The sequence below is a fragment of the Callorhinchus milii genome, unplaced genomic scaffold (genome assembly GCF_018977255.1).
Source record: "Callorhinchus milii isolate IMCB2004 unplaced genomic scaffold, IMCB_Cmil_1.0 Scaffold5, whole genome shotgun sequence".
In the NCBI taxonomy this organism is placed as follows: Eukaryota; Metazoa; Chordata; class Chondrichthyes; order Chimaeriformes; family Callorhinchidae; genus Callorhinchus; species Callorhinchus milii.
In genome coordinates this window covers 24,209,723-24,237,052 of record NW_024704746.1, presented here as the reverse complement: position 1 = coordinate 24,237,052, position 27,330 = coordinate 24,209,723, and the positions used below count along the sequence as shown (strand labels likewise).

Genomic DNA, 27,330 nt, shown 5'->3' with positions numbered 1-27,330 from the left:
GGGTGGGCGGGTGAGGGTGGGGGTGAGGGTGAGGGTGGGGGAGGGGGTGAGGGTGGGGGAGGGGGAGGGGGTGGGGGTGGGGGAGGGGGTGATGTGGGCGCGGTGTCTGGTGCGGGACAGTACACGAGCTGCAGAGTTCTGAATAACACTCACTCACTGACTATCACTCACTGACTGACTCACTATCACTGACTGACATTGACTGACTAACACTGAGCGGCGCCGCCGCTCGCGCTCGAAACGGCCGTCTGTTTTACGACAGTCCGGGGCCGGGGGGCGGGGCGGGGGGCGGGGACTGCCGGCTTCCGTGTTGCCCTGACAACCCCGCGTGTCAGCCACACATGAGCGCGAATGGAGACTCCGCAGCGACAGCGGGGAGGTGAGGGGGACACACACACACCCACACACAGGGACACACACACACACAAACACAGTGCCAGGGCTGGGCCTGCACTCTCTCTCTCAGGGAGAGGCAGAGGGAGAGCCCTGGGCCCAGACCCGGACCCGGCTGTGAGCGCTGGGAGCCATCAGGCCTGCAGTGAGGGGCTGCACCTGAGGCCTGGCCTGGGGTTGAGGGCCCACAGTGCGGTGGAGACGGGTGGGGACCAGACCAGGGCCAGACCAGGGCCAGACCAGGGCCAGAGAGCTGACATTGGCCTTTTTTTTGCACTCCATAGAATTCCTGGACATTTCGCCCACGAAATACACAGTCACTACACGTTGCAGCATATCCTGTGAAAAGCGCTCGACGACGTGATACGGCGCTGTATCAAATGCGAGGATTGTTATTACTATTACTATTATAAGAAGAATAGCTGATTGTCTACTTTTTCCCATCTCGCTTTGACGTGGGCCTCCCTCCACGTCACCGCTCCACTTGATAGTTCCACGTGGGATTATTATAGGAATTGTGGGTGAAAAAAAACAGTATCCCCTTCGTTTCATGGCAAAGTGCAGTGGTGGCCATCCCGATTGGTCAACCACACGACTATTGGTCAACCACAACATAAAACTGGAAACAAAACATTGATTTGAAACACACTCACCTAGACTAGTGCCGCGTGTTCGGAGAGCGGCCTCTTGACTCCCCCGTGGGCTACATCCGGTTTGCGGATCGTGGGTTGGCCACCGCTGGCATAGTGTGTGCAGCCACTAATAGGATATGCTACTTCTCAGTTTTAAGTTCTTTTTAATTGTGGACAAAACCAAGAACCACAATACATTGTCCTGTAGAGTAGTAAGATGGAGGGTGGCCGAGGGTAGGGGGAGTGGCAGGGTGGCCAAAGGCACGGTCTTGAAGGAGGCAAGGGAGGGGGTGAGGTCAGGTGAAGGGATTCCAGGATGGATTTCCAGAGGGTAGGGACAGAAAAGCTGAAGGCCTGACCGGTAATGGTGGTTCGTGCAGGGTGGGGGACATGGAATAGACCATTGTCCGCTGAACGGAGGGAGTGGACAGGTTGGTATGATGTTAATAGGTCGCAGGAGTACGGAGGAACAAGATCATGGAGGGCTTTAAAAGCGAGGACGAGTGATTTTAAACTCGATCCTCAGGGATGGGGAGCTAGTGGAGCCGGGCGAAGGTGGGGCTGATCGGTTCACGGAGCTCGGTATGGGAGAGAACGAGCTGCACAGTTCTGAATAACCTGCAGCCTGTGGAGGGAAGAGTTGGGAAGTCCGGTGAGCAGGCAGTTTACACATACAGGGAAAGGTACACAAACTCATCAAATGTTTGAGTATAGTTCACTTAGGAATCTGTATTGGCACTGAGTAATTGGACATTATTGAGAACAAAGTGTATTGGTATATTACTGGTGCAAAAAGCACACACTTGTTGTTACCGGTTTGTATTCTGATTTGGCATAACATGGATTCATAAATGGTTAAAGTTCCACTTGAAAGTTCTGAAACTAAAAAAAAAATCGGTTACTCGATCCACAGGACACTGCTGTGCGCAATTGGCTGCTGAGTTTCACCCACAAAATATACAGTCAATTCACTTTACAGTTCATTCTGTGAAGCACTTTGAGACGTCTCAACGATCTGATAAGGCGCTATATCAAATGCAAGGATTATTATTATTAAAATGCGGTTAGAATCATACATTATTATATAATGCTATTTTAAAATATGTATTTTAAATAAACTGTATTTACCACAGAGAACTATGGAAATATGGAGTTCCAGGCAGTATTGATGGCAGCGGGTGGAGGGTCTCGAATGATGGACCTAACTTCTAGTATCCCCAAACCTCTACTACCAGTTGGTAACAAACCACTGATATGGTATCCTCTGAACCTCATGGAAAGACTTGGGTTCGAAGGTAGGTACAGTACTGAATATCTCAAAGGAATAAATACAATGAATACTTATCTCAATGTCATCAATGATGTTACGTTTTTTCTATTTATGTTATCTCAGCCCCAGAAATAGCCTTGCTGTTTCAGTTTCTTTCAGAAATACTGAGTGTGAATAGGTTGACTTCTACACAGTATTATCCTGAAGTAATCCTGTAAATGGATGAAAAGGGGGTACATGACAAGGTAGACTGTTCACACTCACAGTTTTATGTTTTACATCAGGATCTTGCAAGCCAGAAGTTCATGATGACACAGACTTCTAACTGAAGTCCTCCTTTTCACAAAAATTAACATTGTTGGGAGAAGGGGGAACCTAAATTACACTAGATTGAGCTAACCACTCCATTCTTCTGAACACGCTTAGTTTAGCTCTATGCTGTAGAGAATTTCCTGTTAATGACTAATAAATCAAGTTGATTATTTAGGACAGTATTCTAGTGAATGTTTTTATATTTGCCATTTTTGTGGTGTCTTCACTTGTGTTAGTTTTTCCAGAAGTTGTTGGAACGTATAGGGCTAGCCTTCCATTTGAGCCGCATGCTGTTCAGATGCACTCGTCTCCATGACAGCTACAGTACTTGCAATACAGATTTTGTCCAGAGTTGCATTTTTGGGCGGTCAAAATGACCCTGACTGCAAAATAATTGAGCGTTAGGTTAGGTCTGGTGGCAAGTCCATTCCCTTAGCAAAACTTACAGGGAAAGGTTGTCACTTGAACGTCATAAACCGCATCAAATGCCTTTGATCTGGACTTCGAACAGGATGAAACCACAGAATCGCTTTAATGAACTAGAAATCTTTTTAAAGAGGTGGCTTTACTTTACAAAATAATAATCAGGATGTTTGCAATATTGACATGCTTGTTTACTGCAAATCCAGTGGGGATATGGATATCTTTATCAGGACAACCACCATTTGAAACACCCAAGTTCAGAGTTTCTCAAACTGTTTAGTTTTGGGACTATGAAGAAGCCAAAATATCATGCCATGATTATCCTCTGTGTGTGTGTGTACAGTATGTGTGCTGAGAGATAGTTATCTGTTTCATATTTGTGTTGGGGTGTATCCATTTAACTTTTGAATCTGACTTGATTTAATATGACTCCACTTTACATGAGAACTTAGTTCCTGTGCCTTGTGATGAAAATAGAAGCAAAGATTGGATGAAACGGATATTTGGTCTGAAATTCTGCCTGATCTCAGTCTCTAAAACAATTTTGTCTTAAAATTTAGCATTATTGGGACGTATGGAAACCAATTAAGGCTGAATTTAAATTTTTTCCACCAATTCTGTGCAATCTTAATTTTTCTAAAATAGCTGGCAGTGATTACAAGATTGTAATCTGATCAAGGGGTCCAGATGATCTCATAAATTATAAGTGTAAAACATGAGCAGTTTTTGTAATGATCTTCTAAACTTCACGATTAGATTTTAGGGTTGAACTTACTCCCTATCATCAAACGATTTATAATACTGTGTATCCATTTTAAATGTTATATTGAGATTTTATTCAGTTTAAGGGAGTATAGACATTAGGACGGGTGAGCCTCCTTCAGTAGGGAACACCAGCACTTCACTTCGAAAGCAGTATTGTCAAGTAAGGGTTCAACTGAAGTATTTATAGCATCTGTCTACAGTTGAAGCAGACTCCGATGTTGAGGCTTTCTCTCCTCTCTTCAGTTGTAAAAACTACATCTCTTTGACCATGAAACGATCCAGTATAAATTCAGGTTTACTTAGACCTGGTGACCTCCGTCTTGTGATCTTATTCTCCTTATTTGGAAACTGATGCATTCATTACTTATCTTCTTATTTTTGTGTTGAATAATTGAGCTTCGTGCTCTGAGGCATTCCACCGAATTACTTGGCTCTTAGTTGGAGCATTATTTCTTCGTCCAGATCTGAATTGTACAGAAGCGTGTAATGTTGGTGATATAGGCATGATTTTCCCTTCTTAAATTTTTACTCTCAACTGCCAGAGGGGAGGGGAGATAATTGAAGAGTTGGCACTGTGTTGGTCTCATGCTGATTTGGGAGTGTTTTTCAGAAGCCTTGGGAGTAAGTCAGACGCTTTGAGTTGTGTAGCCAAGGGGAAGGGAGCACAAAGTTGTAATTTGTAGAGCTCAGGTGACATCTATAAATCAATCAACCAATCATTCTTATAGTGTATGTGTTTATGTAAACACCAAACTACCCACCTGTAAGATATATCAAGAAATAATCCACAAGGCATTCTCTTCCCATTAGCCATATTTTGAATGGGAAGGACTAAGAGGGCTTTTATTTTATTTTCCAGAAGTAATAGTGGTCACAACAAAAGAAGTGCAAAAGCTAATACAATCTATTGACACGAAAATGAAGCTGGATATTGTGTGCATTTCTGAGGATACAGATATGGGAACTGCAGACTCCTTGCGATACATTCACGAAAAAATTAAGGTATCCAATATTCTGTGATACTGCTCATTTTAACAAGAATTCACGATTCCCACCTCATTCTCGCATCCCAAGGGAATATTGGAAAATTGATCACTATGTATAATTATTTATGTGTGAAAAGGGAACTAAACATTCCACTATCTTCCAATAATAAAAAATTAAATTAGGACTATGTTTATTATGTTAATTTCCTAAAATAATTTTTTTAATGTTATTGTATTACGAAGAGGTGTTTGATTTTTAACTTCAGGTCTTATTTCTTTAAACAAATAACGAATGGTGCCATGTTTAACAAAACATTTCCAATTAAAACTGCTGCATTAGTTTGCTCCTAAATCTGTCACATGTTAAGCTTTAAAGTACCATAACAAGAATGGTCAAAGATAAATGATATTGGTTAGGTTTAATGTTATTAAAACCAGTGGGAGGGTTTAACAGCTTAAACAATGAATAATAATAATAGCCCAAGAACTTTAAAATTACATTTAGAAACTTGTTATTTTGACATTGGTTGCAATACAAATCTGATATAGATTGCAGCCAATGCACCTATTGTGGTTAATTCTTGAAACCATCCCACATGTTAGGTACTGTGTCTCAGCATTTGTTGTCAGGAAACATTTGAAAGTAATAGTATATAAAATGGGAATGCCAACAGGCACAGGAAATGATCCAGTTGTCATGGGTTGGATTCAGGAGGGTATAAGATTTTGAAATAGCTTAGGCTTGGGACTTAAAAGGATCTCAAAGGTAAACCTTTCCCAAGTTTAAATCCCATGTAAGAAAATCAAGTTTTGTCCATAACAAAAAAAATTGTATGTTTTTTAAACCATTTGATATATCTTGAAATTGGAATTTCAAGGTATTTATTACTCAGGAGTACAACGCTGTTAACTTTTCCATCATCTAGTTTGGATGTTGTTCTGACTACATAATATAGTGGTTGGGTAAGGATATTTTATTCACTGTGGGTTAATGGCTGCATGTATAGAAACAAATAATGGAAATTAGGTGCTAAACCAATTATGAGATACTGTTTGTGTCAGGCATTGACTTTATAATAATAATAATAATAAGCGCCTTATCATGTCTTCGAGGCATCTCAAAGTGCTTCACAGAATATACTGTAAAGTGAATTGACTGTATATTTTGTGGGCAAAACAAGGCAGCCAATTGTGCACAGCAGCGTCCCACAAACAGTCGTGAATTGAAGTGACCAATTTATTATTATTATTTTTTGAAGGCATTAATACCCCCGGAAAAGCGATCTACCAATCGACTAACAACCGGGTTCCTATTTACTGCTACGTAAACAAGAGGTGTGTGGAGTAAGGAAACTTAGCCAACATTTCGCCCTGCCGGAAACTGAACCCAGGTCCTCTCGCTTGCGAGGCGAGTGCTCTAACCACTGAGCTACAGGATTCCACATAGGGTATGAACAACAAACAGCAATCACAAATTACTTTCACACAGGCGCCTTTCAGACCGGGAGGACGTCCCAAGGTGCTGGACAGTCAGGAATTTGGACCCGAGCTGGGGGTATGCAATGGATACCACAGCACTCTTGAATTAGTTTTGGCAAAAGTAAAGATTCAAGGGAAATTGAATAGGCAGAGATAATTGTTAATCCAAATCAATAAGATGTATTTTGGTTGCTCATCCTTATTACTGATGCCCAAACTATCTATTGTGTAGGTGGAGTGTTTTTCTTGGAAGAACGACCTTCTGAGCTTGTGCTAAAATGTTGAATTGGGAATTGTCACGTGAAAAGTTAGTGTTTCTTTTCACAGACAGATGTGTTGGTGGTCAGCTGTGACCTCATCACAGACGCTGCGTTGCATGAGGTGATCGACCTGTTCCGGGCACACGACGCAACAATGGCAATGTTAATGCAGAGGGCGCACGAGTTCACAGAACCTGTACCAGGACAGAAAGGGAAAAGTAAACCAGGTAAGACATTCACGTTAAAAAGATCTGGCAACTAAATACCATATCTTGAAGTAGTTCTTCATCGGAAATTGTGACCATTTCTGATGCTGGTGTACAGACTCTATTAATCTCTTTCGGGGCTGTGTTATAAGTGTACCATACAGAGCATGTGGGTTTTTTTTTGAGTGAGGAGCCATAAGCAACTTGTGTTTTATCAGTGACTGAGCACAGACTTTTCTATTAAACAGCACTTGTTGTATTGTACTATATCAAAGAGGGTTAGTGTTATGTAGAGGGGGTGCTTCCTGCACTTGGCGGGCGTGTGTGTGATGTACAGAAAGTGATGTAAGCGTCAACCTGACAACCTACAGGTGGTCCATTTTTTCATGCTTTGTTATATTGCAGCCTCGGATAATACACCCTGTGCAATGACTGGGTTGCCTTATATCTCATAGTTGGTCATAATGTAGTCTTTGTTCACAGCTCTTCAGAGATTAAGCTATTTTGATATATACTGAGGGAACAGATACTGTGTGATGTAGTATCAGTGATTTTATATATATATACATTTGTGTGAAATATGGGATTTCGAAAAATTCCTGACGATGACAAAACATGTGGTTCTTAGAATTTATCTTCCACATGTGTGATATAAATTGAAAACTGTAAAGGGGGAAATTTGTTCAAATGCTATATATTTAAAAGTGCTGGTCAGAGGAGCAGACTTTATTTTTATAGAATTCCCCTGTATAACTACATCATGAATGCAGCAGGACTAGATTTAGGCGTTATTTCATGGGAAACTATGTATATAAAAATGGCTGTTTTGAAACTTATCTCCAAACAGTTGTTTTAAAGCATAATACATCACTAATGTATCATTCATGAAGATGGTGAGATTCAGATGAATCTAGTTTCTGTTCAAATGAGTCTTGATTGACCTGGTTAAAATGACAAAACTATTTATTGTGGTTTATGCAGCTGAACAAAGGGATTTTATCGGAGTTGATGACACGGGCAAGCGTCTACTGTTCATGGCCAATGAAGCTGATTTGGATGACGAACTTGTCATTAGGAAGTCCATTTTGCAGAAGTGAGTCAATTTCAGAACTTTCTCCATATTCTTTCTTTGTTTCCTCCAACAATATAGGGTCCCAATAAATAACTAGGAGCTTAAAAGCATCAACAAGGCCTACAGCACAAATGGAAGCGAGCGAGTGTTATTGATGGGCCAAGAATACTTTCTGCCTGAAGTTGTCAGCCTGGCTAAGTCGGTAGCACTCATGGATTAGAAGAATGTCAGTAGGTTGGTTGATGCTGACCCTCTGCTAGTCCTCCTTGCTCTGTATTATTGAGAACAGATACTCTCTCGGGAGGTTGTGTTTGCCTGTTGTTCTCCTCAATGCCGTTATCCCTCAGACACAGTAACAGATACACCAATACTCCAGGAACAGAGGTACAGATTACTGTACTGAGCAATAACATTGGTTAATTAATATCTTCTGCCTGGCAGCTTCAGTACTGTGACAGTTCAGCACTTTCAAGCAAATATTTCTGGCTCCTCTACCATTGCCAGCCTAAATATAGATAACATTGCTGCCATAAATCCATTCAGAACCATCCAAATTGTTGCATGTTGCTTTTTAAACCAAAGTCATATAATAATAATAATTGTCTACTATGGTGTTTTAAGGAGTTTTGGTATTTATGATACAATAGCATTAGACAGTTGTAATTTTATACTACTTATCCTAAATTGTCAACATTAAAGAACAGGATGCTCTTTAATGCCTGAAGTTGTCAGCCTGGCTAAGTCGATAGCACTCATAATTTTATTCTCAGCCCCTCAAAGGGATTTTTATTGTAATTACTCCCAGTATTATGTGAGCATAATACAGTATGCTTGCATAATATAAGCGGTTTACATTCATATTGTGATTAGTAAAATGGGTGGAACTGTACCATATTATCGTAGATAGGCCAGTTAGTGCACACAAAGATTGATAATAACCCTGTGCCTTGCTTGCTCATGTCTTATGCTTCAAGAACATTTTTCTTTAGCTGTCATCGCCTGTTTAGATTACGGTGTGCAAGTTAGAGTGCCCTAAATACTTCTCAAACTCCAGGACAGCAATAAATCCTTGTTTTAAAAAGGTAAAAAAAACAGCTGGGAATAAAATTAAGACTGCACATGCACATGATTGCTTGTCCAGCCCCAAGCCCCCACCTCCCAAGGAAGCAACTAGCCTCAGAAATGTGAAGGATCAAAGTGTGCTCTTAACCCTTTCATCTGCTAAAATTCTTTCTTTCTGTAACAGTATGTGTGAAAACTGGTCCCAATGTCTTCGGTGCACGTGACATGTTGAGGATGTATGTAACTTCAATTTCAATTGATCTTAGTTCTTGAATACTCACTAAAATAGTAAATCCTAGAGAAAAGCACAAGACAGTTGGGTTGTCGTTTTAAAGATATTACTCCATTTTCTTAGCTCCCAATTTTAATTCACCACTTTAGATTCTGAGAATGGTATAAATAAATGATTAGCTTCCATGTCACTGGCAAGTAATAGATACGGAAGACTGGCGCCCAGGTACGCTTTGTTAACCTTTATTTAATATAAAGGCATCTTCGATCAGTATCTCATGTAGAAGGCACAGGCCAAAATTGGAAAGTTGTCCTGTTGGAGTTATGGGCATTGTCTAGTACTTACTGTGACATTGCATAGTTTTTAGTTTTAAGATTGATTTTATATAAACTGTAGGGAATAATTGAAATGTCAATTATATGCTGCTGTGATAAAGGACTAACTCGATTGAGCAAACTAATAATAAATGAAGAGATTTGATTGTACAGCCACCCACTTGCCATAACGTTTTGCATTTTCTCATTATGTTTGAAACATGGGCTCAAGTTGGGCCAGCCAGCAAGAGAAAATAATCTTCCCGCTTAGAGCAGGAGTGATTTATTGGCACGTGGTTACAGTCATGAGATCACTACCACTAGAAGGCATGGAAGTAGCTATTCGTATGTCATAATAATCTTCAGACAATTCAACTGGTGATTGTTCAAATCTTTATTATAAAACATGCAATACCAGCCAGATATAGTTACAGCTGGTATGAAGCTACTGTTGCATAATGCCTTATTTCTATAATTCTTAAGATTACTAAGATTATATTCAACTGTGCCTACGGTTACCTCCCCCAGGCTCGGCGTTGTGCTCTGCCACTGTCAATCAATCGCTCTGGGATGATACCCTGTGCAAGGGGCACTATATAAATCAAGTTGTTGTTGTTTTTAGCATCTTTGTTCACACTTTTTTTTATTTGTGTCACAAAATGTCCAGGCAATATTTAAAAGTAAACATTTTTAAAAGATTTTGGTCTCACGTCGACCCTGGTCAGAAAAACATAATCTTGCTTTCAGGGGGTGTATAAGAGACCTCATTGATTTTGTTTGTCCTGGCTGAGAAAACCTAATTACGTCGAACGCATGGATAAGAGAGCCATTGATCATGTTTGTTCTGGCCAAGCCTTTGTGAGGGATAAGAGAGCAGATTGGCAGCACATATAAACAGTTTGTTTCCTCTATTACCCTTTTTATCTCTGGAATCGATTGAGGTGAACTTTCCTCTGTGTGTGGTGTTGTGTGTGTGGTCAACATAGCTTCATATGAATGGGCTGGAAACACAGGTTTAATGTATTCATTTTTTCATTTCATTTACAGGACTAGTGGCAGTGAGGACGACTATAGATGGTAGATGAAATATTATGTGGATCATCTAAATATATAGTTCCTGTAGGAAACAAAAGTGCAGATCATAAAACCTGATACAATTTAGGGAGTAGATTTTATGATGCAGTCATTGTTTACTTCTTGGCTGAATTGTGGATGAAGTATATTTTTAAAGAATAGCTTCCTTCTATTTAATCTTTTTTTGATTTTTGTCTTTCAGGTGTTTCCTCTAGTTTATTTTTTAAATTTCTTTGACTCAATAGTGATTAACAAAAAACTGCTTCCTGTGAATCATTGATCTTTAAAGGAAGTTACAAAGGTTGAGTTTGGCAGTCTATGTGAGGTAGTTAATTAGAATATTGTCTTTCCACCTAGGGAAACTGGGATTGAATCCAACTAAGACTGACAGTGTAAACTTCCCTTGGCTGCTAACTAAAGGTCTACATTAAAATGGGTTTGGGCAGGCTTAAAGCAATTCATTATAGGTACAAGCACACATGAAACTGCAGTTTGGAAACAAAATAATAATATTTTGGCAAGCTTATTCACTAAGGGAACATGGGTCAGACTTAACTGAGGTGGAATACTGTGCTTTAGAGTCCAGGCTTGCACATGAAGAATGGCCACTTGAATGAAGAACCAGAAGGTGTTTTGGTTGTGAAACCATAACCCAGCAAGAGTTGGCACCTTCAAAACAGCAGAGAAAGGGGAAAACTAATTTCTAACTAATTAAGGGAAAGAGGTTTTGCTTCAGAGACTTTGTATGGAATTTAAATTCATTTGAGAATGGTCTATTTGAGAATTCTATAGGGTTTGCAGTTATATACTGATCGTAGAATTTCTTGATCATTTTTAATTCCTTCTCAGACCTTTAGTAATGATGTAACATTATTAATCTTTCATTTTAACAACCAGCACATATCCACAACATGAGTGTGCTTGCTCTCGCTGCGGGCAGTGAATGCTTGTTTTGGCACAAGAACAGACCCCAAAGAAAAGAAAATCACCCCATAAAAATCACACTGTATATTGTGAAACACAAACACATTCCCTGATGTGTTTCCTCTTTCTCAGGATGTAGATGATGGTGATAAGCTTCATTAGTCCAATTTAGCATGTCACCTCAATGCTTCGAAATCACTATTCATCAGGTATTCATCATTCTACATGGATAAAACCAAATATATTATTCAGTAAAATCCTTTGATTCATCTGATCCTATTGTAAGTCTGTCTGGAATGATTACTGTAAAACTTCCTCCTGTTCCTTGGTCCTGATGTGTGGTCTGAGACTCGGCACTACTGTTCTGGTTATAATAGATAAGCAATCCTGACTCCACTTTCTTTTTCTAAGAAACATTTGGAAAGTGTTCGACTTTAGTTAGATCCCGCGAGTGCGTAGTCAGGCGTAGAACAACACATTGGCTGCAGGATTATTGGCCAGATAGTAATATATCAACAATTGTGAAAGACATCCTGAACTGGGAAGTAAAGATCAAGACGTTTATCAAATTTATCTGAATCTTGAGATCTACTTTTTTTGAAACACAGAAATAACTTATTTTATGGAAATTGCCATGAACCAGATCCCTTATAACGGCCCCTGTAACTGTTTTGTAATGATGACTCAATCTGAGGTCCTGTGTGGGGTAACTTTCATTTTGCTGTGAATTGGCGTTAAAATAAGTACAGTATTTCTGCAGGTGAAGAATCTAGAACTATCCAGTGAAGAATGAGGATGTCAAGTGAGGTTAGGATTGTGTGTGGGTGTAATACCTTACCCATGACTGTATAGCCAGCTAGTATTGAAGCCTGGGGTCTATTTTAAGAAACTTGATTAATGTAGCAGAGAGCAACTGATCCCGATGGAACTGTGCCAGCAAGAATTAGGATCTGCAGGAGAAGACATGATTGGAGAGGGTGGGGGGAATTGCTCCCCCTAGCATTCCCCTAGCACTGCATTCAAGTGTCAGCCATGAATTTAACACCCCCACGTAGGGCTTTACCTCACAGCCTCACAATGCTGCTTACTACCAACGGAGCCAGGCTGCCGCATAGGACAAAATATAGTGAAAGTAGTTACAAAGTTCATTGATAGAGGATAGCCATTGGCACTCCATTATTTATAATAAATATAATCAATTCAGTTTGCATTTTAAAAATGTTAAAACTTGTACTACTTACTTTAATCATTGGTTTTGCAATGAAACAAAACAGGAAGGAAAAATAAATAAATCTTTTCTCTTCCTTCCAACCCTCCCAGCCTAACAGAAAAAAAAGGTTGAGTTCCATTTGAACCCTTGGAGTCTATTCCTATTGAATCTTTGGAGGCTAGCCTCGTTAAGCATGCACTTACCATTATTTTTTTAAAAGACGATGTTTCCGGCAGACCATGAAATTGGATTTATATTCCACAAGTGGGGCTGATTGAATAACTCCCAGGCAACAAAGCCGAGAATGACATATCTGGTTTAACTTACTGCTGGGATATAAATCCTATTTGGTGGCCATGCTTTATACATTTATAATAATAATTTTTTTTATCTTAAAAAAGTTAAAACATTTTTCAATAAAAGGCTAATTAATATAAGCGCAACAGCTTTTAAAAGAGCAAAAGTCTCTTTCTAAATTGTTTCTGATTAAATCCTGCAAACTGCCTCTTATCTTTTTCCAGGTGTTCCTGACCTCAGTAAAATATGTCTTAATGAGGAGTTCAAAATGAAATGAAATGATTTACGAAAGTACCTATTTAATCTCACTCCCCTTTCAGTTCTGCATTAACCAACTTCAGAAGAAAATGTTCTGTTAAAAGAAAAGGAGCATCTATGGTTGTTTATAGGAAAGAGAGAATTCCTGTATGAAGTGTTTTGGACCTCTCCTACCACGTACCAATTGTGCACTTGTGAAAAACAGTTGGAAGACTGGAACTCCCCCCTCCCAAATGCACATAATGCAGGTTGTGTTTTGATGGACTTCCTTCCATTAATGGTTTAAAAGAAACACAAACCTTTTACACACGGTGTGAATATCTGATGCACCGTAGATGGGAGAGATGCTCAGCAGAACAATGTAGAATGGAGTGGCCACATGGCAGTCCAGGGTCAAAGGACCAGGTGGTTTTGCTCTGGAGGTTTATCAATGTTAGTGAGAGATACCAACGCCACATGCACACGTGTTAACACAGAGTATAGGCAGAATTATGTCATCCTTAAAGCAACGGGGGCCAACATTTGTTTCTTTCTAACATTTGAGCCTCCCCTTTGAAATAAACTTGATAAATTGTTTTCATTTTTTGACCACGTCTGTAGCTCACGTTAATCCTTTTGGGTCTTCAATAATCAGCTACTCCTTGTGTCTATTCTAACACTTCATCCACAATTCCCTTATATGATCCAGGAAGGAATACCTTATTGACAAGAACAAAGTCCTTAGGCCAGGTGAGATGCGTCCCTTTTACTTGGGTGGGAAAAATAGGATTCCAGCTAATCCAGGTTAAAACCAGAATGGATTCTGACAGCCTGTTAATGTAGTGAGATATTTAACAACAACAAAATTACATTCATATAGCGCCTTTCACGTCTGGAGGTACTTCAAGAAGGAAACTAATGGGCATTAATTCAGTTCAGTTACACCTTTGTCCAGTTTATTATGAATTAACCTTTAGATCTTTCAAATATCTCTACTCTTTTACTCCCTCCCATCGCTGTGATCTGCGAAACATACCCTTCACTCTACTAACTTGGGCCTGCTCCACTTCCTCCACTGTCTACACTGACTGTCAGTGGGTGAGCTCTCAACCAACTCTGTCCCTGCTCTCTAGAACACTAACCCTAAATCTCTTCACCTCCCTCCACTTTCAAAACCCTTGTAAAATCCTGTTTCTTTGACTGGATCTTTGGCTACCTCCCTCCTACCTAAGTCAACTGCCATGAAGTGTGCAAGAGTGATTTTGAAGCGTTTGAGATAAGGCACTATATCAAATGTAAGGATTATTATTTAGATTATTATTTGGGTGACTTGGCTTCTGAATTTGCTTCCTGGTAAGGAAGTGCCTGCCTAGATTTCTTAACATCAACAGAATTACTTTTCATATTCCCTTGCTCCCTATCATCAATGCTAGACCACTGTCTTAAGATTTGGGCAGTGTCAACTGAAACTTCTGTTAGGCAGGAGATTACAACTCATAATTTATTGCTTGGTATTCGAGTAAGCTCAAAATTTCACTCAATGAAGGATGACTGGTGCGCGGAACAGATGCAAATTAAGCAAATAGGAGAATTCACTTGGAATTAGTGGATTAACAAAATGTGGCTAATTGTCTAAATGGTCAACCTTGAAACCACAATCGTACTCTTGTAGTAGGGGACTATCTACAGGATCCTGGCATTTGTAGATTTATTTTGAACTCTTCACATCCACCCCACATTTTATGGCGAGATGTTTAGTGCTTTCACAGTTGAGATAGATTGATTGGGGAGCTTGTAACAAGGAAATGGTTAGGCTTAGTGAACAAACCCTGTTCACTTGCACTCCATGCTGTGCTTTGTGATTACCAGAGTTTTGTACACAGTTAGTGGCAACTATTTAACTGTAGAAAGTACTTTTGTTAAAAAAATAAACGAGAAAGGATTGAATGAATGAGCAATCCCCTGTGAAAGTCCATTTGTACCAGGTATAGATAAGTATAGCAGCAGCTAATGAGTCCCATACTGTGGCAGTCCTGCTGTGTAAGGAAGCACCCCTGTTAGTCAGAACCTGTAAAACTGATGGATTGAGCAAGGACGCCCACCATCACAGCCCAGCAAGCAGTTTATATCACCATGTGGTGCCACATAACAAGCAGCTAAATCAGAGAGAGAAATCCTTCAGTAGTCGAGCACTTTTCTCTATCCAGCTACTAGGTGGTCTGTCTGTATTGACAGGCCTCCAGAATTACCTTTTAATGATTACTTTTGGCAATTGTGCATCCAGTAGATTTATATATTAAAAAAAAGCAGAACTACACATGGTAACTTATTACAAATGTGATAACCTATTATTTGGACTTGATATAAAACGACCATCCATGAACTTTTCAGGATCTGTTCCAAAGCTGTATAATCAGTCTGGTGTCTACATCTGGCTGTCTGGCTCTTTCTATTTTGTTTTCAACAAGCTTTAAGTGAAATATTGAGGGTACTCTGACATGCTGTTTGTTAAGTATGGAATTCAAGTGAGGGGACTGATTAACCCTTGCACTGCTGACAGGTCTAGGGAATGTTGTATTTACACGGGCTGACTAATAGTTTTTCTGTATCATAGTCAAGTGAGGTCAAAGCAAACACTGCTGTTGCTACAATAATGTTCAATAATGTCAAATAACATGAGAATTCATCCACTGTGCAGGAGGCTGATAATTAACAGATTGTTTGCAAACGTACTCACTACACTTGCTTTTTGTTTCAAAAACACAGACATCCTAGAATGCACATCAAAACCGCACTTGTGGATGCTCATCTGTACTGTTTGAAGAAATGGGTTCTGGACTTCCTCGTTGAAAACAAGTAAGAATATTGTGTTATTTCAACATTATTCCCTTTGGGTAATGAAAGATGTCAGTATCTTTAATATAAGTCCCTGCATGTCAGGGAAATCAATCATCATCATTTCTCCAAGAGCAGCAATAAGGTAATGTACCATATATTTTCTATTCGCCTCACAAGCAAGAGACCTGGGTTCGATTCCCAGCAGGTCAGAGTGAAACCTTGGGCAAGTTTCCTTACTCTACACGCCTGATAATAATCCTTCAAGAAAAAAAACAACAATAATTTGGTCACTTAATCCATGACTGTTTGTGGGACACTGCTGTGTGTTGGGTTTTGCCTATAAATATACAGTCTATTCACTTTACAGTATATTCTGTGAAGCGTTTTGAGACGTCTACAAGACTTGAAAAGCGCTGTATCAACGCAAGGATTATTATTATGATTATTATTATGTGCTGGAAATAGTATCACTGGTCTTGCATTGGGTCCACTTAGGCCTTGCAGTCTGTGTGGGGCACAAACTACAGTATAAGCCAGAGTAAGTTACTGATTCCCATTTGGATCTGTGTAGCAAACTTTGATTTCTTGTGACTTTTGCATTCAGGAATGAGTTTAATAGAAATGGTGTAATTATTTACTCCAGTCTTGTGAAAACTCATATCTTTTCCCTGGAAGATTGCCTTGTGAATGAAATAGAGCCTTTGATTCCATCTGGTGCAAAAAAGCTCACATTTCTGCCTTTTTTAATGATTAACCATCAAAGAGTCGCATAGGAAACAGATCTTTAAATGGTCTGAATTGAAATCATATTCCTAGAAATGTAATGTAATCACCCACTTAATAGATTGCATTAACTTGAGTAGAGTGTCAGTGTGAGAGAGAAAGAGAGTGACTAAATAAAAATATTTAACTATTAGACTGCTGGTAACATCAGGCAATTCTGAGCTCCCTGAACATTGCAGTATTTTAACAGTTTCATAATTGAAAAATTCAACTGTGATGATAACAAACCTAATTGTAGTAATTAAACTACTTAGACTTCACAGGTATGTTTATTACTGTAGTGTCAACCCATACCAAAGTAAGCACTTAAATTCTGGTATGATTATACTATCAACAGAGATGTCACTGTGAGGTGAAACAGGAAGCAAAAATTACATTGTCGCTCAATATCAAATTGGGCCAGGAAAAAAACATAGTGGGAATACCTTGCTTGGCTCATATGCAGAAGACACCAACATCGTTTTGTTTAGCCTTATTAAAGAGTGGTCATGTGAAATTAATAACATTAAAAATGATCTGTTCAAAGTTTTCAGGCCATCCAATCCCTCTTCTACATTCTCTTTATTATTATTTAAATTTTATTTATATCGATTTTCATTTCAAAATAGGGGAAAAAAATTGGCATTTCTGAAGGTTTATTTTAATAGCTACTCTTAACTGAGTACTTACATTAATGTATTCATCCCAAATAAACATAATAAAGAGTGAATCATGTTACCATAATGTTCGTTAAAAAGTACACTGTTGAAAATAAAACAGTAGAACATTGTGACATTTTATTTTAATTTTTTCAATTTGGGTTTATTTAGGTCCACAAAAGGGTTCCTGTCTCTTAAAACTATTCAGTAAAGTATCTTTCCAAGTTTTCATTCACTGTTAATGTAGGATTTTACAGAAATAAACGGAGCTGTATAAATGTTTATTTAAATAAGCAATTTTAGTAATAATAAAGACACAGTTGGAACAGAATATCTCTTTAAAAACCCCGGCATTAGGTATGCAGTTGGCAAATCGGTATTCATCGCCCAAGCTCTGACTCCCCTTTTTGAAAAGAAATATATTGAATATTATTTCTCAAAACTCATCTTTCAAACAGCTGTAGTTGGACCACCAAGTTCAGGGCGTAATCTTGCCAGGCTCCCGGGCTGAAGGCCCATGCCAGGAAACCTGTGTGACAGTTGTGATAAAGGAGCATTCAGGGAGAAATTAACAGTTTAGTCTGGACCCCGCCTGAATGTAAACCTAACCGGGCCCCATGCTCGCAACTCACACACACGCACTGAAGTGCAAATCTACCCCAGTGTGTCTGCAAAGGGCAGGTCTGAAGTACATGAAGGCTAGTCAGTTGGCCAGGTCTGTGAGCCTTTCACTCGCCATGTTGACAACTCCCAATAAGAGTGTGTTTGAAAAGTGCCCCGAACATTTTTCTAATGTTCGTTATTTCTGGCTGTACTTCTTGTCATGACAAGAAATTGTTTTATTCACTTTACACCTAGAGTACAGCCTCAAGCTTGCACTCAGTCCAGATGTAGAACAAACTACATTAGAAAACTACCCACGTTTATACTAAACAAAAAACCTGAAGGGATTTCCTAATAAATTAACGCATTCAGCGCCAAAGTGTACATGTGCATAACGTTCAGAAATTTACGTCAGAGCAATCTGACAATCTGAACGTCAGTCATATTTTAGCATCCAGCTAGTCTACACCAGAAGCAAGACAGCGCTCTATTGAAGTGTGCTATGACCAGAGGTTCCCTGTATTATATTTCTACAAATGTCTTGCCAATTTCCTTTTAAATGCAGTTGTGAAGTCTGCTTGAGTAGCCATTTGTGGTAAGCATTTGATAATTTTAACAACCCACTGGGTAAGAAAAAAATCGTCTGACCTCCTTTTTTTACTTCTAATAATACACCTCAACTTTTGCCTTCTTGTTACTAAATCATTCAGTGGACTAAACAAAATCCTAATGGTTCTAGTCGATATCCAACTGCTTCCTGTGCACTCCATATTCATGTGGAATTGCTTTCCCAGACATAACACTTAAATATCTGAACCCGACACAAACAGAAAATCTTGCTCAATTTTCTTTCTGTTATATCCACCACAATAATTGTAGTTGGTCTCAATTTTAGGAATTTATTATTGTATAAACTATGATTTTGTTCAGTGTTTTCTCTTTTCGGTAGATTGAATTTCTCAATGAATAATTCAGCAAGCTTGTGGTACAAAGATTTGCAAACTGACAGGTTTAATCTACATTTTAGAAATCTAAGTACTTTAATATAAAATGTGGTTTCTTGTTGAGTGCTTTCAGTTTCTTTTTGTTTAGATTGAATTACTGACTGAATGATTAGACGGGCTGTGGTGGAGTTGGTTATTTTTATTTCAAGTGTATGGAAATGTTGATCTAAACATAAAATCTCACAGCAAAGAGAAATCGTGTTTATCAATATTTAACTTTTTTTTAAAAAATACCACTTTCAGATTCTTGTGGCTCTTTGGGTGACAATTCTCCCAAACTCACAGGCACCTGAGTTTGAACCGAACATTGAGAAATGGTGGTAAATTCCTCTGCTAACTGCTACCGTCTTTACGCAATGAGTTTGAGCATTCTGAATCCAGTTTTTACTGGGAATTAGCCCACAGCACAAAACCAACGTAAATTGACAGTCACAATCACGGAGGGCACATGGGTGATGTACAGCAAATACGGATTTCCATACTGGGTTTAGGCCAAGCCATCGTGACTTTGATATTAAAGCATGTTATTGGGAGATTACCAAAACCTTTCCTGTTGTAGCTGGCTGTGCTACACCATACACTGGCTACCTGAAATGGATAAATCTTCAACTCTGGTAACATCGATACAGGAATAAATAAATGATACAAAATTGTTCGGGAAACGTTGGTGAAAGGGCAAGAATCCTTCATAACTGCTTGGCCTCATTTGTCATTACCATTTGTCAGCACTGTGACACCGTGTGGATTTGATTAGAATGGCTTCATCTCGCCACTCAAATCATGACTGGTCCCTCAAGGTAAAAGTTCTTGTTCTTTAATTCACTTTACAGTATATGCTGTGAAGCGCTTGAGAGGTCTCGAAGACGTAATAAGGCACTGTATCAAATGCAAGGATTATTATTAAGGCGGGACCTCTATATTTATAAAATCATAACAATAGTCAAAGCAGGTGTACTTCAACAAATGTTCGTGCAGCACATCAGCTGTGAATCTTCAAACACCACCTCTTCTGTCTTGTTGCCTGGATCACTGCCTCTCTGTACATTATATGCCAAAACTTAAACGCAGCTTTGCTATTACTTGCAACCTTATAGTTGCTGGGTTACGTTAAGGGCATTAGGTTATGGGCAGTCTATTTCCTGCTGATTCCCTAGCACGGTATAATTTCTGCTGGCCTTCGCTTCCAGCAATTACAATAGTCAATTTTGTAACAGAAGCTTTTTTAAAGTAGTCTCTCTGGGTGCACCCAGTTGTTGCGTTACCGAACATTTAAAAAAAATCCCCTTTAAGCTTGTGGGTTTTTCCCATCCCACATTGCTGATTGCTGCACCAGCATATATGAATGCTACATATTCTTAAGTTCTTTCTTCCCAGAAATAATTTCTGTTCCTTGCAGTATGCAAGTCTTTCACATCTGCTTACAGCGAATCTACCAAGTACTTTTTTTAAAAAAGTGTCTTGAATAAAGCTTGTAATTGCTTCTCTTGTACTGCTTAAAAACGTGTTGTGGGAAATAAACCAAACAGCATTTAAAGTGCTTTTATTAACAAAAAAAATGCCGAGTGTTAACCAGTTTTGTAGCCATTAACACCCTTCAATCCTATTTTCAGAGGTTTTCAGTCTCTCTATCTCCTGATTATACCGTCTATCGTTACTGACGTTTTAATTCAGATTCCCAGATATAAATATAATTTCCGTAATCCCTGTCCCAGACGTGTCTAAGTGCTGTGTTATCTATTCTTTAAAGTGGTTTGACTTTTTAATTCAGATATTTGCGAGTGAGAGACCTTCTGCTGTGAGCCAGAGAAACACAGAGTAACTGTTGTTCAGCTTCTTTATTCACATGGAAATTATAAATGGCATCAAAGGATGGGGTAGGGGGGGTGGGGTGAGGATGAGGGTGAGGGGGGAAGAGAGACTTAAGACAGCTGTATTCCTTTATTGTTGGATCAACATTTGAAGACTATTGAAAATCCAATCTACATAATATCATCATTAAAATACATGAGCCTTGTTACTTGTTAAAATCCTTGTATTTTCAGATGCCTGAGAAGTTAGTAATTCTCCTTCTATAGCATTTGGCAGTTTTTTTTAAAGTTTAGAAATGGTTAAAAGAAGGGGTGTGTGGATGGAATGCACCAGAGAGGTAGAATGAAGGTTCATGGCTTTGACCTCCCTATATGATGAGTTCCTGATTCCCTGGATAAGGGAGGAACTGAGCAGTAGATCTGTCTCCCGACAAGAAAATCCAGGTAGCTGATCACACCCAGCGCTGTTTTTTTTTGCATCCTAGCGCTTAGGTACATGGTGATACTGATGAAAGAACTGATTAAAATCTATCTTGAATGAAAATGTTATGTGCACACAAATAGGCACTTTTTTGAGCTGGTTGTGACGGCATCAGTGGGAAGCATTCATTCTGAGGGAAAAGGCTTGCCATCTTTGCAGGCAAAGACCCTGAACTCTGTGGGAAATTGTCAGAGAACCAATAATTTCACACTTTTTCCGCTGTCACTTGATCATTGTGCTGTGGCAATGCGCTATGATTCTGGTGGTTCAGTTTTATTTGATCACTTGCTAACAGAATGTTACTTTTTCTGCATAGGTCTTTCACATCGATCCGGGGCGAGTTGATTCCATATTTGGTCCGTAAGCAGTTTTCTGCTCCCAGCTCTTCTCAGCATAAAGATGACACAGATGAAGATCACAAGAAAAACCTGAAACCAATAGGTTAGTCCCAATGTTCTGAGTTGAATTATGTGCATCCTCCTGTGTGTGGGGGTGGGTAAGCGGGGTCTCCTCGGGGCTGAGTTGGCTAGAAGGTGATGTGCTTGGCAATGGAATCCCTTGTGACTGTCTCAGTGAGCTGGTGTCTGAGTTGGGCAGATCTGCAGTTCTCTAAGGCACTAGCCTTTCACATCGGGAGGCCATCCCATGTTAATGACAGACCAACCAGCCTGGCTTGTCGGCAGGACTTGCTGCTTAGAGGGCAGACCAGTCACTGCTACAGGGATTCTTCCCACTTGGCTTCTGTACAGCAATACAGCAAGCTAAAGCCCTAAAGGGTAGGGTAGGTTCTAGCTGGACAAGCAGCGGGAAAGAATGAGAAGCTTTGTTTTTTTCTGATTAAAGAAAATCAGAAAAAGCTGTACCTTAACACACACGGAATCGTCTGGTCTCTAAGCCTTGTCTCTTGTGAACTTCTGCCCAATACTTTCCAGTATTAGGGAAGTAGGAGGTATCTCTCCAGACAGCTTGTGCACTCCATTTGAGACAAAAGGACATTTTCATGGTTCCATTTTTAGCATGATCATGGGTTTCTTCATGAGTTGGACACATGGCTGCCAAAAACAAATTGTGTGATTGACTGGATGTCCACCTGACTGCTCGTGATCTTTAGTACAAGCAGAAGAGGCCAAGCTACACATCCATGAACAGGACACTTGTACCCACATTCATAATTAACTAACGCTGCCTCATTCAGGGAAGCTGTAAGCATGGTTAGTGTGAAATGTACAAGATCGAGAACTCTTGGGAGGGCAGGGGTAAAACATCTTTTGACTCACAGTAGCATTGGATTTTTACAACTTCATGTCAAAATAAATCACAGGCTTGATAAGACCCCAGTTACTGCATGTCTTTTTCATTATTTCCATAACCAGCAAATTATTTCCTTCTAGTTAATTTGGTGAAGATCCATTTTGCTGACAGGTTTGTTTGTTTTTCAAAGATATATTCAGCTACGCAAAAGAGGACAATCTATTGAATTTAGCCAGAGAAAAATCCTTCTGGAATGATCACCACGGAGATATGATTGATCCATATCATGGAAGCAAACTGCGTTGCTATGTACACATCATGAAGGAAGGGATATGCTATCGTGTCAATACCCTCGCCTCGTATATCGAAGCCAACCGTCAGGTAAGAGGTACATCTTTCTGCTGTCAAGTTGTCTGTCTCTGCTTAGAGAGGGCTGTTTGGGTTAGAAGAGAGTTGGGAACCTTAGGAAGGGATTTCTTTATTGATGAAGAGGAAGCTTCACATGTGAGATTTATTAGTGCTGTTAAGTCCCTTATAGTTCAGTTTAAGTACCACTTTAACTTCAGTAGACTGCAAATCAATCATGTCACTAATGATAATTAATGCAGTATTTCTGTTCTGAAGAAACTGAGTTTGTTACTGAGCAATCACGCAGTGCCCTCTTTTCAATCTATCTGGCGTAGTCTAGCTGGAGAACATCTCAGAAACTGTTTGGTGATCTCGCCAACGTTTTATTTTTCTTATATCCTCAACAATGCTGAATACCCTGTTCTTGTTTGTGATCCTTCAGATTCCAAAACTCCTGTCTTCTCTTATTCAAGAAGATTCACTTATCCACCCCATGGCACAAATCTATACTGACAAATGTATGGTGAGTAGTAACATTCACTGATATTATGATAAATAGTTATTCACTGATATTATGATAAATAGTTACCATTTAAAAAGTAGCCGTACGGATGGACAAGACCGCAAAGAATACGAATAGAGTCCTTGGCTTTGTGTTCAGAGGAGTAGAGTTTAAAAGTAGGGAAATAATGTAATTGCTCCACTGTGTCACTCAGACTCAGAAGGTCACAGGATTGATCCCAAGTCTGATGACTTAGCTGGGCTCAGTCTCACTAGTGGTACAGTTGGTTCCTCCTGCTCAAGGTTGGCAAAGGAAATCAGCAATTCCAGGAAATGTGTGGTAGTGGAGAGAAGCTCAGCAGCCAGATGTTGTGTACTGAGACCAGCTGTTGCGGGTGGAGAGAGGGGCGGGGTTCGCACCTGAATCGAGACCACTTAGGTAAGGTAGAGGAGGAGATGCACCAGACAAAGGAAAAGGGAGGTAGAGCATATTGAGAAAAGGAAGAGAGAAAATGAGCGAAAAGAATAGTATTCTGTTGTACTCAATGGTTCAGAATTCAATAACACATTTGCCTTTTGTAATGCACCAAGCAGTACATCCAGACATGATATTTGACACATCAGAGCAATTCTAAAAGGGAGAAATTCAATTCACCACCCTCTGGGATGTAAAATTGTGCCTCAAACTGGCCCTGCTTTGATTGTCCAGCCACATGGCTTGCTATCAAAAAATTGGAAAAGTCAATTATAGTAATTTTTTTAAAAAAGGTTGGTGTTCCTTGACTTGTTTTGACAAAAGCATTGAAGTCACCAGGTCTGTGATCCCTGTGACATTGGTACAGCTTTATGGCTGACACTAGCCTTCAGGTCCTGACACTGCACTCTCTTTGATCTGTTGGGTAGAAAGAAACTTGCAGAGCAAATGATTGGGGTTGTTTTCATTCCCTTCCTATTTCTGTTTATCATTTGACCTTTTAGAATAGTTTTACACACACTGCACACTACACATCACACACACGTAAACACACAAATATAAACACACACAAGCACACTACACACATACTGTTCTATTTCTCTCCAACAAGATATGTCTGTGATCTATGCAGTGCTGTGCCAGGGTTATTTTGTAACTTGCTAGGAAGTCACTAGTTTTTCTGGTTTTAATTCCCTCCTTCTTACCCCCACCAATCCACCTTTTGAGGCTTGTATGGATGACCCTGTTACTGTGCCGTGCAACTTGATGTGTCATTATTGAAATGTATATTGACGACAGACTGAAAGACCCATATTAATGTTAGCAATTTGGTTTATCTAATTCAGCAGAGTTAGTACTGGAATGAGAAACTCAGGTTGCTGTAATTTTGCCTTCTTCCTTAAGTAAAATACGACTGTGTGCGTTAAATTGTTTTCTTTGATTGAGCGCGTTCTTTTGTTTTTTTATGTATGCTTTTATAAGTAAACGATGAATATAATGGAGGAATTATTTGAAACCAGACATCTTTGAGCAGGAGCTTCCTATCTTCACATCATTCCTTCCATAAGTGGCATAAGAAAGGAGGATGGTCCTGTTTTTAAAACCCTGGGTGGGCTTTGTGTGTCTTATCAACAGAAGCATTACTCAGCTGGACAAAAACAAACATTGACTATAATGATAAGTAACCCTTCAGCCCACACACAGTTAGGATTGAGCAATAACGGATGCGCTGCAGTACAGTAGGTTGTAATTAAGGGCAGCCAGCTTCAGTTAGACCACCTGTATGAACATAAGCACACCATTCCCATTGACTTTTGATGAGAAATATTTAAATATTTTAGTGAACAGTTTCATTCCTTTACTTTTTCATGAGATCTTTAGTGTGTTTGGTGAATTCCTGAGGTCACAGTAGTTTTTAAGTTAGTACTGTTAGTAGAGTTGGATTCCTTTTTATAAATGCAGCCTAGTTATGCTTTGTAGCACTCAACATTATTTTTTGTTTTAGCTGTTTAGCTGAGCCTGTGTGTGGTCAGACCATCTAATCCAAAATGGTAGTTTAATGAACGCTGCTTGTAACACTGGTATGTTCTTATTCACGCAAGGGCCATCCAAAATTGTCAGCATTTGCATCAGAGCATAGAGATGGATGAGTTTGCTTTTGTCCTAATGTGCACACTATAAAATACAGAAAAATGAATTCCCCTCTTCTGTTTAGTTTCACAATATCTTGCCTTCTCTACATGTGATCCAACCACATGTATTTCTTTCAGCTGATTAAAATACAGCAACAAAGATTAAATAATAATAATCCTTGCTTTTGATATAGGGCCTTATCACATCTTTGAGACGTCTCAAAGCGCTTCACTGGACGTAAAGTATAATGACTGTGTATTTTGTGGGCAAAATGCGGCAGCCAATTGCACACAGATCTAAACTACCAGCAACCAATAAGCAGATACCTGCTTTCATTATAAACACCTGGGATCATGTGATTATTACAATTAATAATGTTTCCTTGAGCAATAAATAAACATTTCTCCCCACAGGTGGGATCTGATAGTATGATTGGCAACTCGACCAGAGTGGCAGAGAAAACCTCCATCAAACGCTCTATCATTGGGAACTCAAGCACTCTGAAAGAAAAAGTCAAGATCACCAACTCAATAATTATGCACAATGTGACCATCGAAGAGGGGTGAGCACATTTTTTTAAAATCATGATTTATATCTAAAGGCAAAATACTGCAGATGCTGGAAATCTGAAATAAAAACAGAATTTGCTGGGAACACGCAGCAGGTCAGGCAGCATCTATGGAGAGAGAAAAGTGAGTTAATGTTTCAGGTCGATGTTGAAACCATTACCTCATTTTCCTCTCTCCATAAATGCTGCCTGACTGTTGAATGTTCCCAGCAACTTCTGGTTTTATTATAATTTATATCTACTTAATTTATGCAGTTTGTTACACTTGGCAACTCCAAAATTTACTTTGAAGATTTATCTCATTGACTCTAGTACCAACAGAAGGTATCAGTTGAACAAGTGATTCTTGGCCATAACTTTATGGTAATGTTCTGCTACTAACGTGCTCTGACATTATCATTTTATTGTGTTACTTATATAATGCACCACACTGATTTTTGGTGGCGGACCTAATAGCATTAGGAGTAATGCAAATATGGGTCAGTATCAACAGTAGAACTGCACCTGTTGATATAATGATGGCATGTGTTGTATTTGGGAGGCGGGCTGATAATGAGGCACTGTATTGTAATAACCCTTCACCTTCTGCTCTATTTGCTTTGAAGGGTAATAATCATAATCCTTGCATTTGACATAGTGCTTTTCAAGTCTTCTAGACGTCTCAAAGCGCTTCACAGAATATACTGTAAAGTGAATTGACTGTATATTTGTGGACGAAATTCGGCAGCCAAATTGCGCACAGCAGTGTCCCACAAACAGTTGTGGATTGAATTTTTTTTCCTTGAGGGATTATTATCAGGCATGTGGAGTAAGGAAACTTGCCCAAGGTTTCGCCCTGCTGGGAATCAAACCCAGGTCTCTTGCTTGAGAGGCGAGTGCTCTAACCACCGCGCTACAGGACTCCACAGTTCAGCAAATGTCAATCCATTGATATTAATGGTGTCTGTACTTCAAGACAGTCTTTGGTCAGATTTTCATCATGTTGGATTTTGCAGAGAGGATTTATATATGAAAAAGAGTCAGAAGTAGTGATTTGGAATTCAGGAAAGCCTAGTTTATTGTTTTAAAGAAGTACATTATTCACATGGTTTATTTTGCCAGCAAGTATTTGTTATCCAAGAGGCACTAACTACAAAAGAAGTTCCTTATAATACCACTGTTTGATATCATAATTACATCTTCTGGCATAGCCCACCCCACCCACAGCCATAATTGCTGTGTAAAAGGGATCAATAAATAATGCAGCATCTTG

General features: G+C 39.4%; 1 protein-coding gene across 1 annotated transcript in view; it reads left to right on the top strand.

Moving 5' to 3' along the window:
• Positions 1–304: 304 nt before the first annotated feature.
• Positions 305–27,330, top strand: part of eif2b3 (eukaryotic translation initiation factor 2B, subunit 3 gamma) — a 35,279-nt gene continuing 8,253 nt past the window's right edge. The window contains exons 1-10 of the mRNA XM_007899939.2: positions 305–379; positions 2,159–2,320; positions 4,655–4,797; positions 6,588–6,747; positions 7,708–7,819; positions 15,915–16,004; positions 21,620–21,744; positions 22,745–22,935; positions 23,345–23,425; positions 25,924–26,072. Of these exons, the coding sequence (XP_007898130.1) occupies positions 352–379; positions 2,159–2,320; positions 4,655–4,797; positions 6,588–6,747; positions 7,708–7,819; positions 15,915–16,004; positions 21,620–21,744; positions 22,745–22,935; positions 23,345–23,425; positions 25,924–26,072 (1,241 nt within the window). The 5' untranslated portion in view covers positions 305–351. The remainder of the gene's footprint in view (positions 380–2,158; positions 2,321–4,654; positions 4,798–6,587; positions 6,748–7,707; positions 7,820–15,914; positions 16,005–21,619; positions 21,745–22,744; positions 22,936–23,344; positions 23,426–25,923; positions 26,073–27,330) is intronic.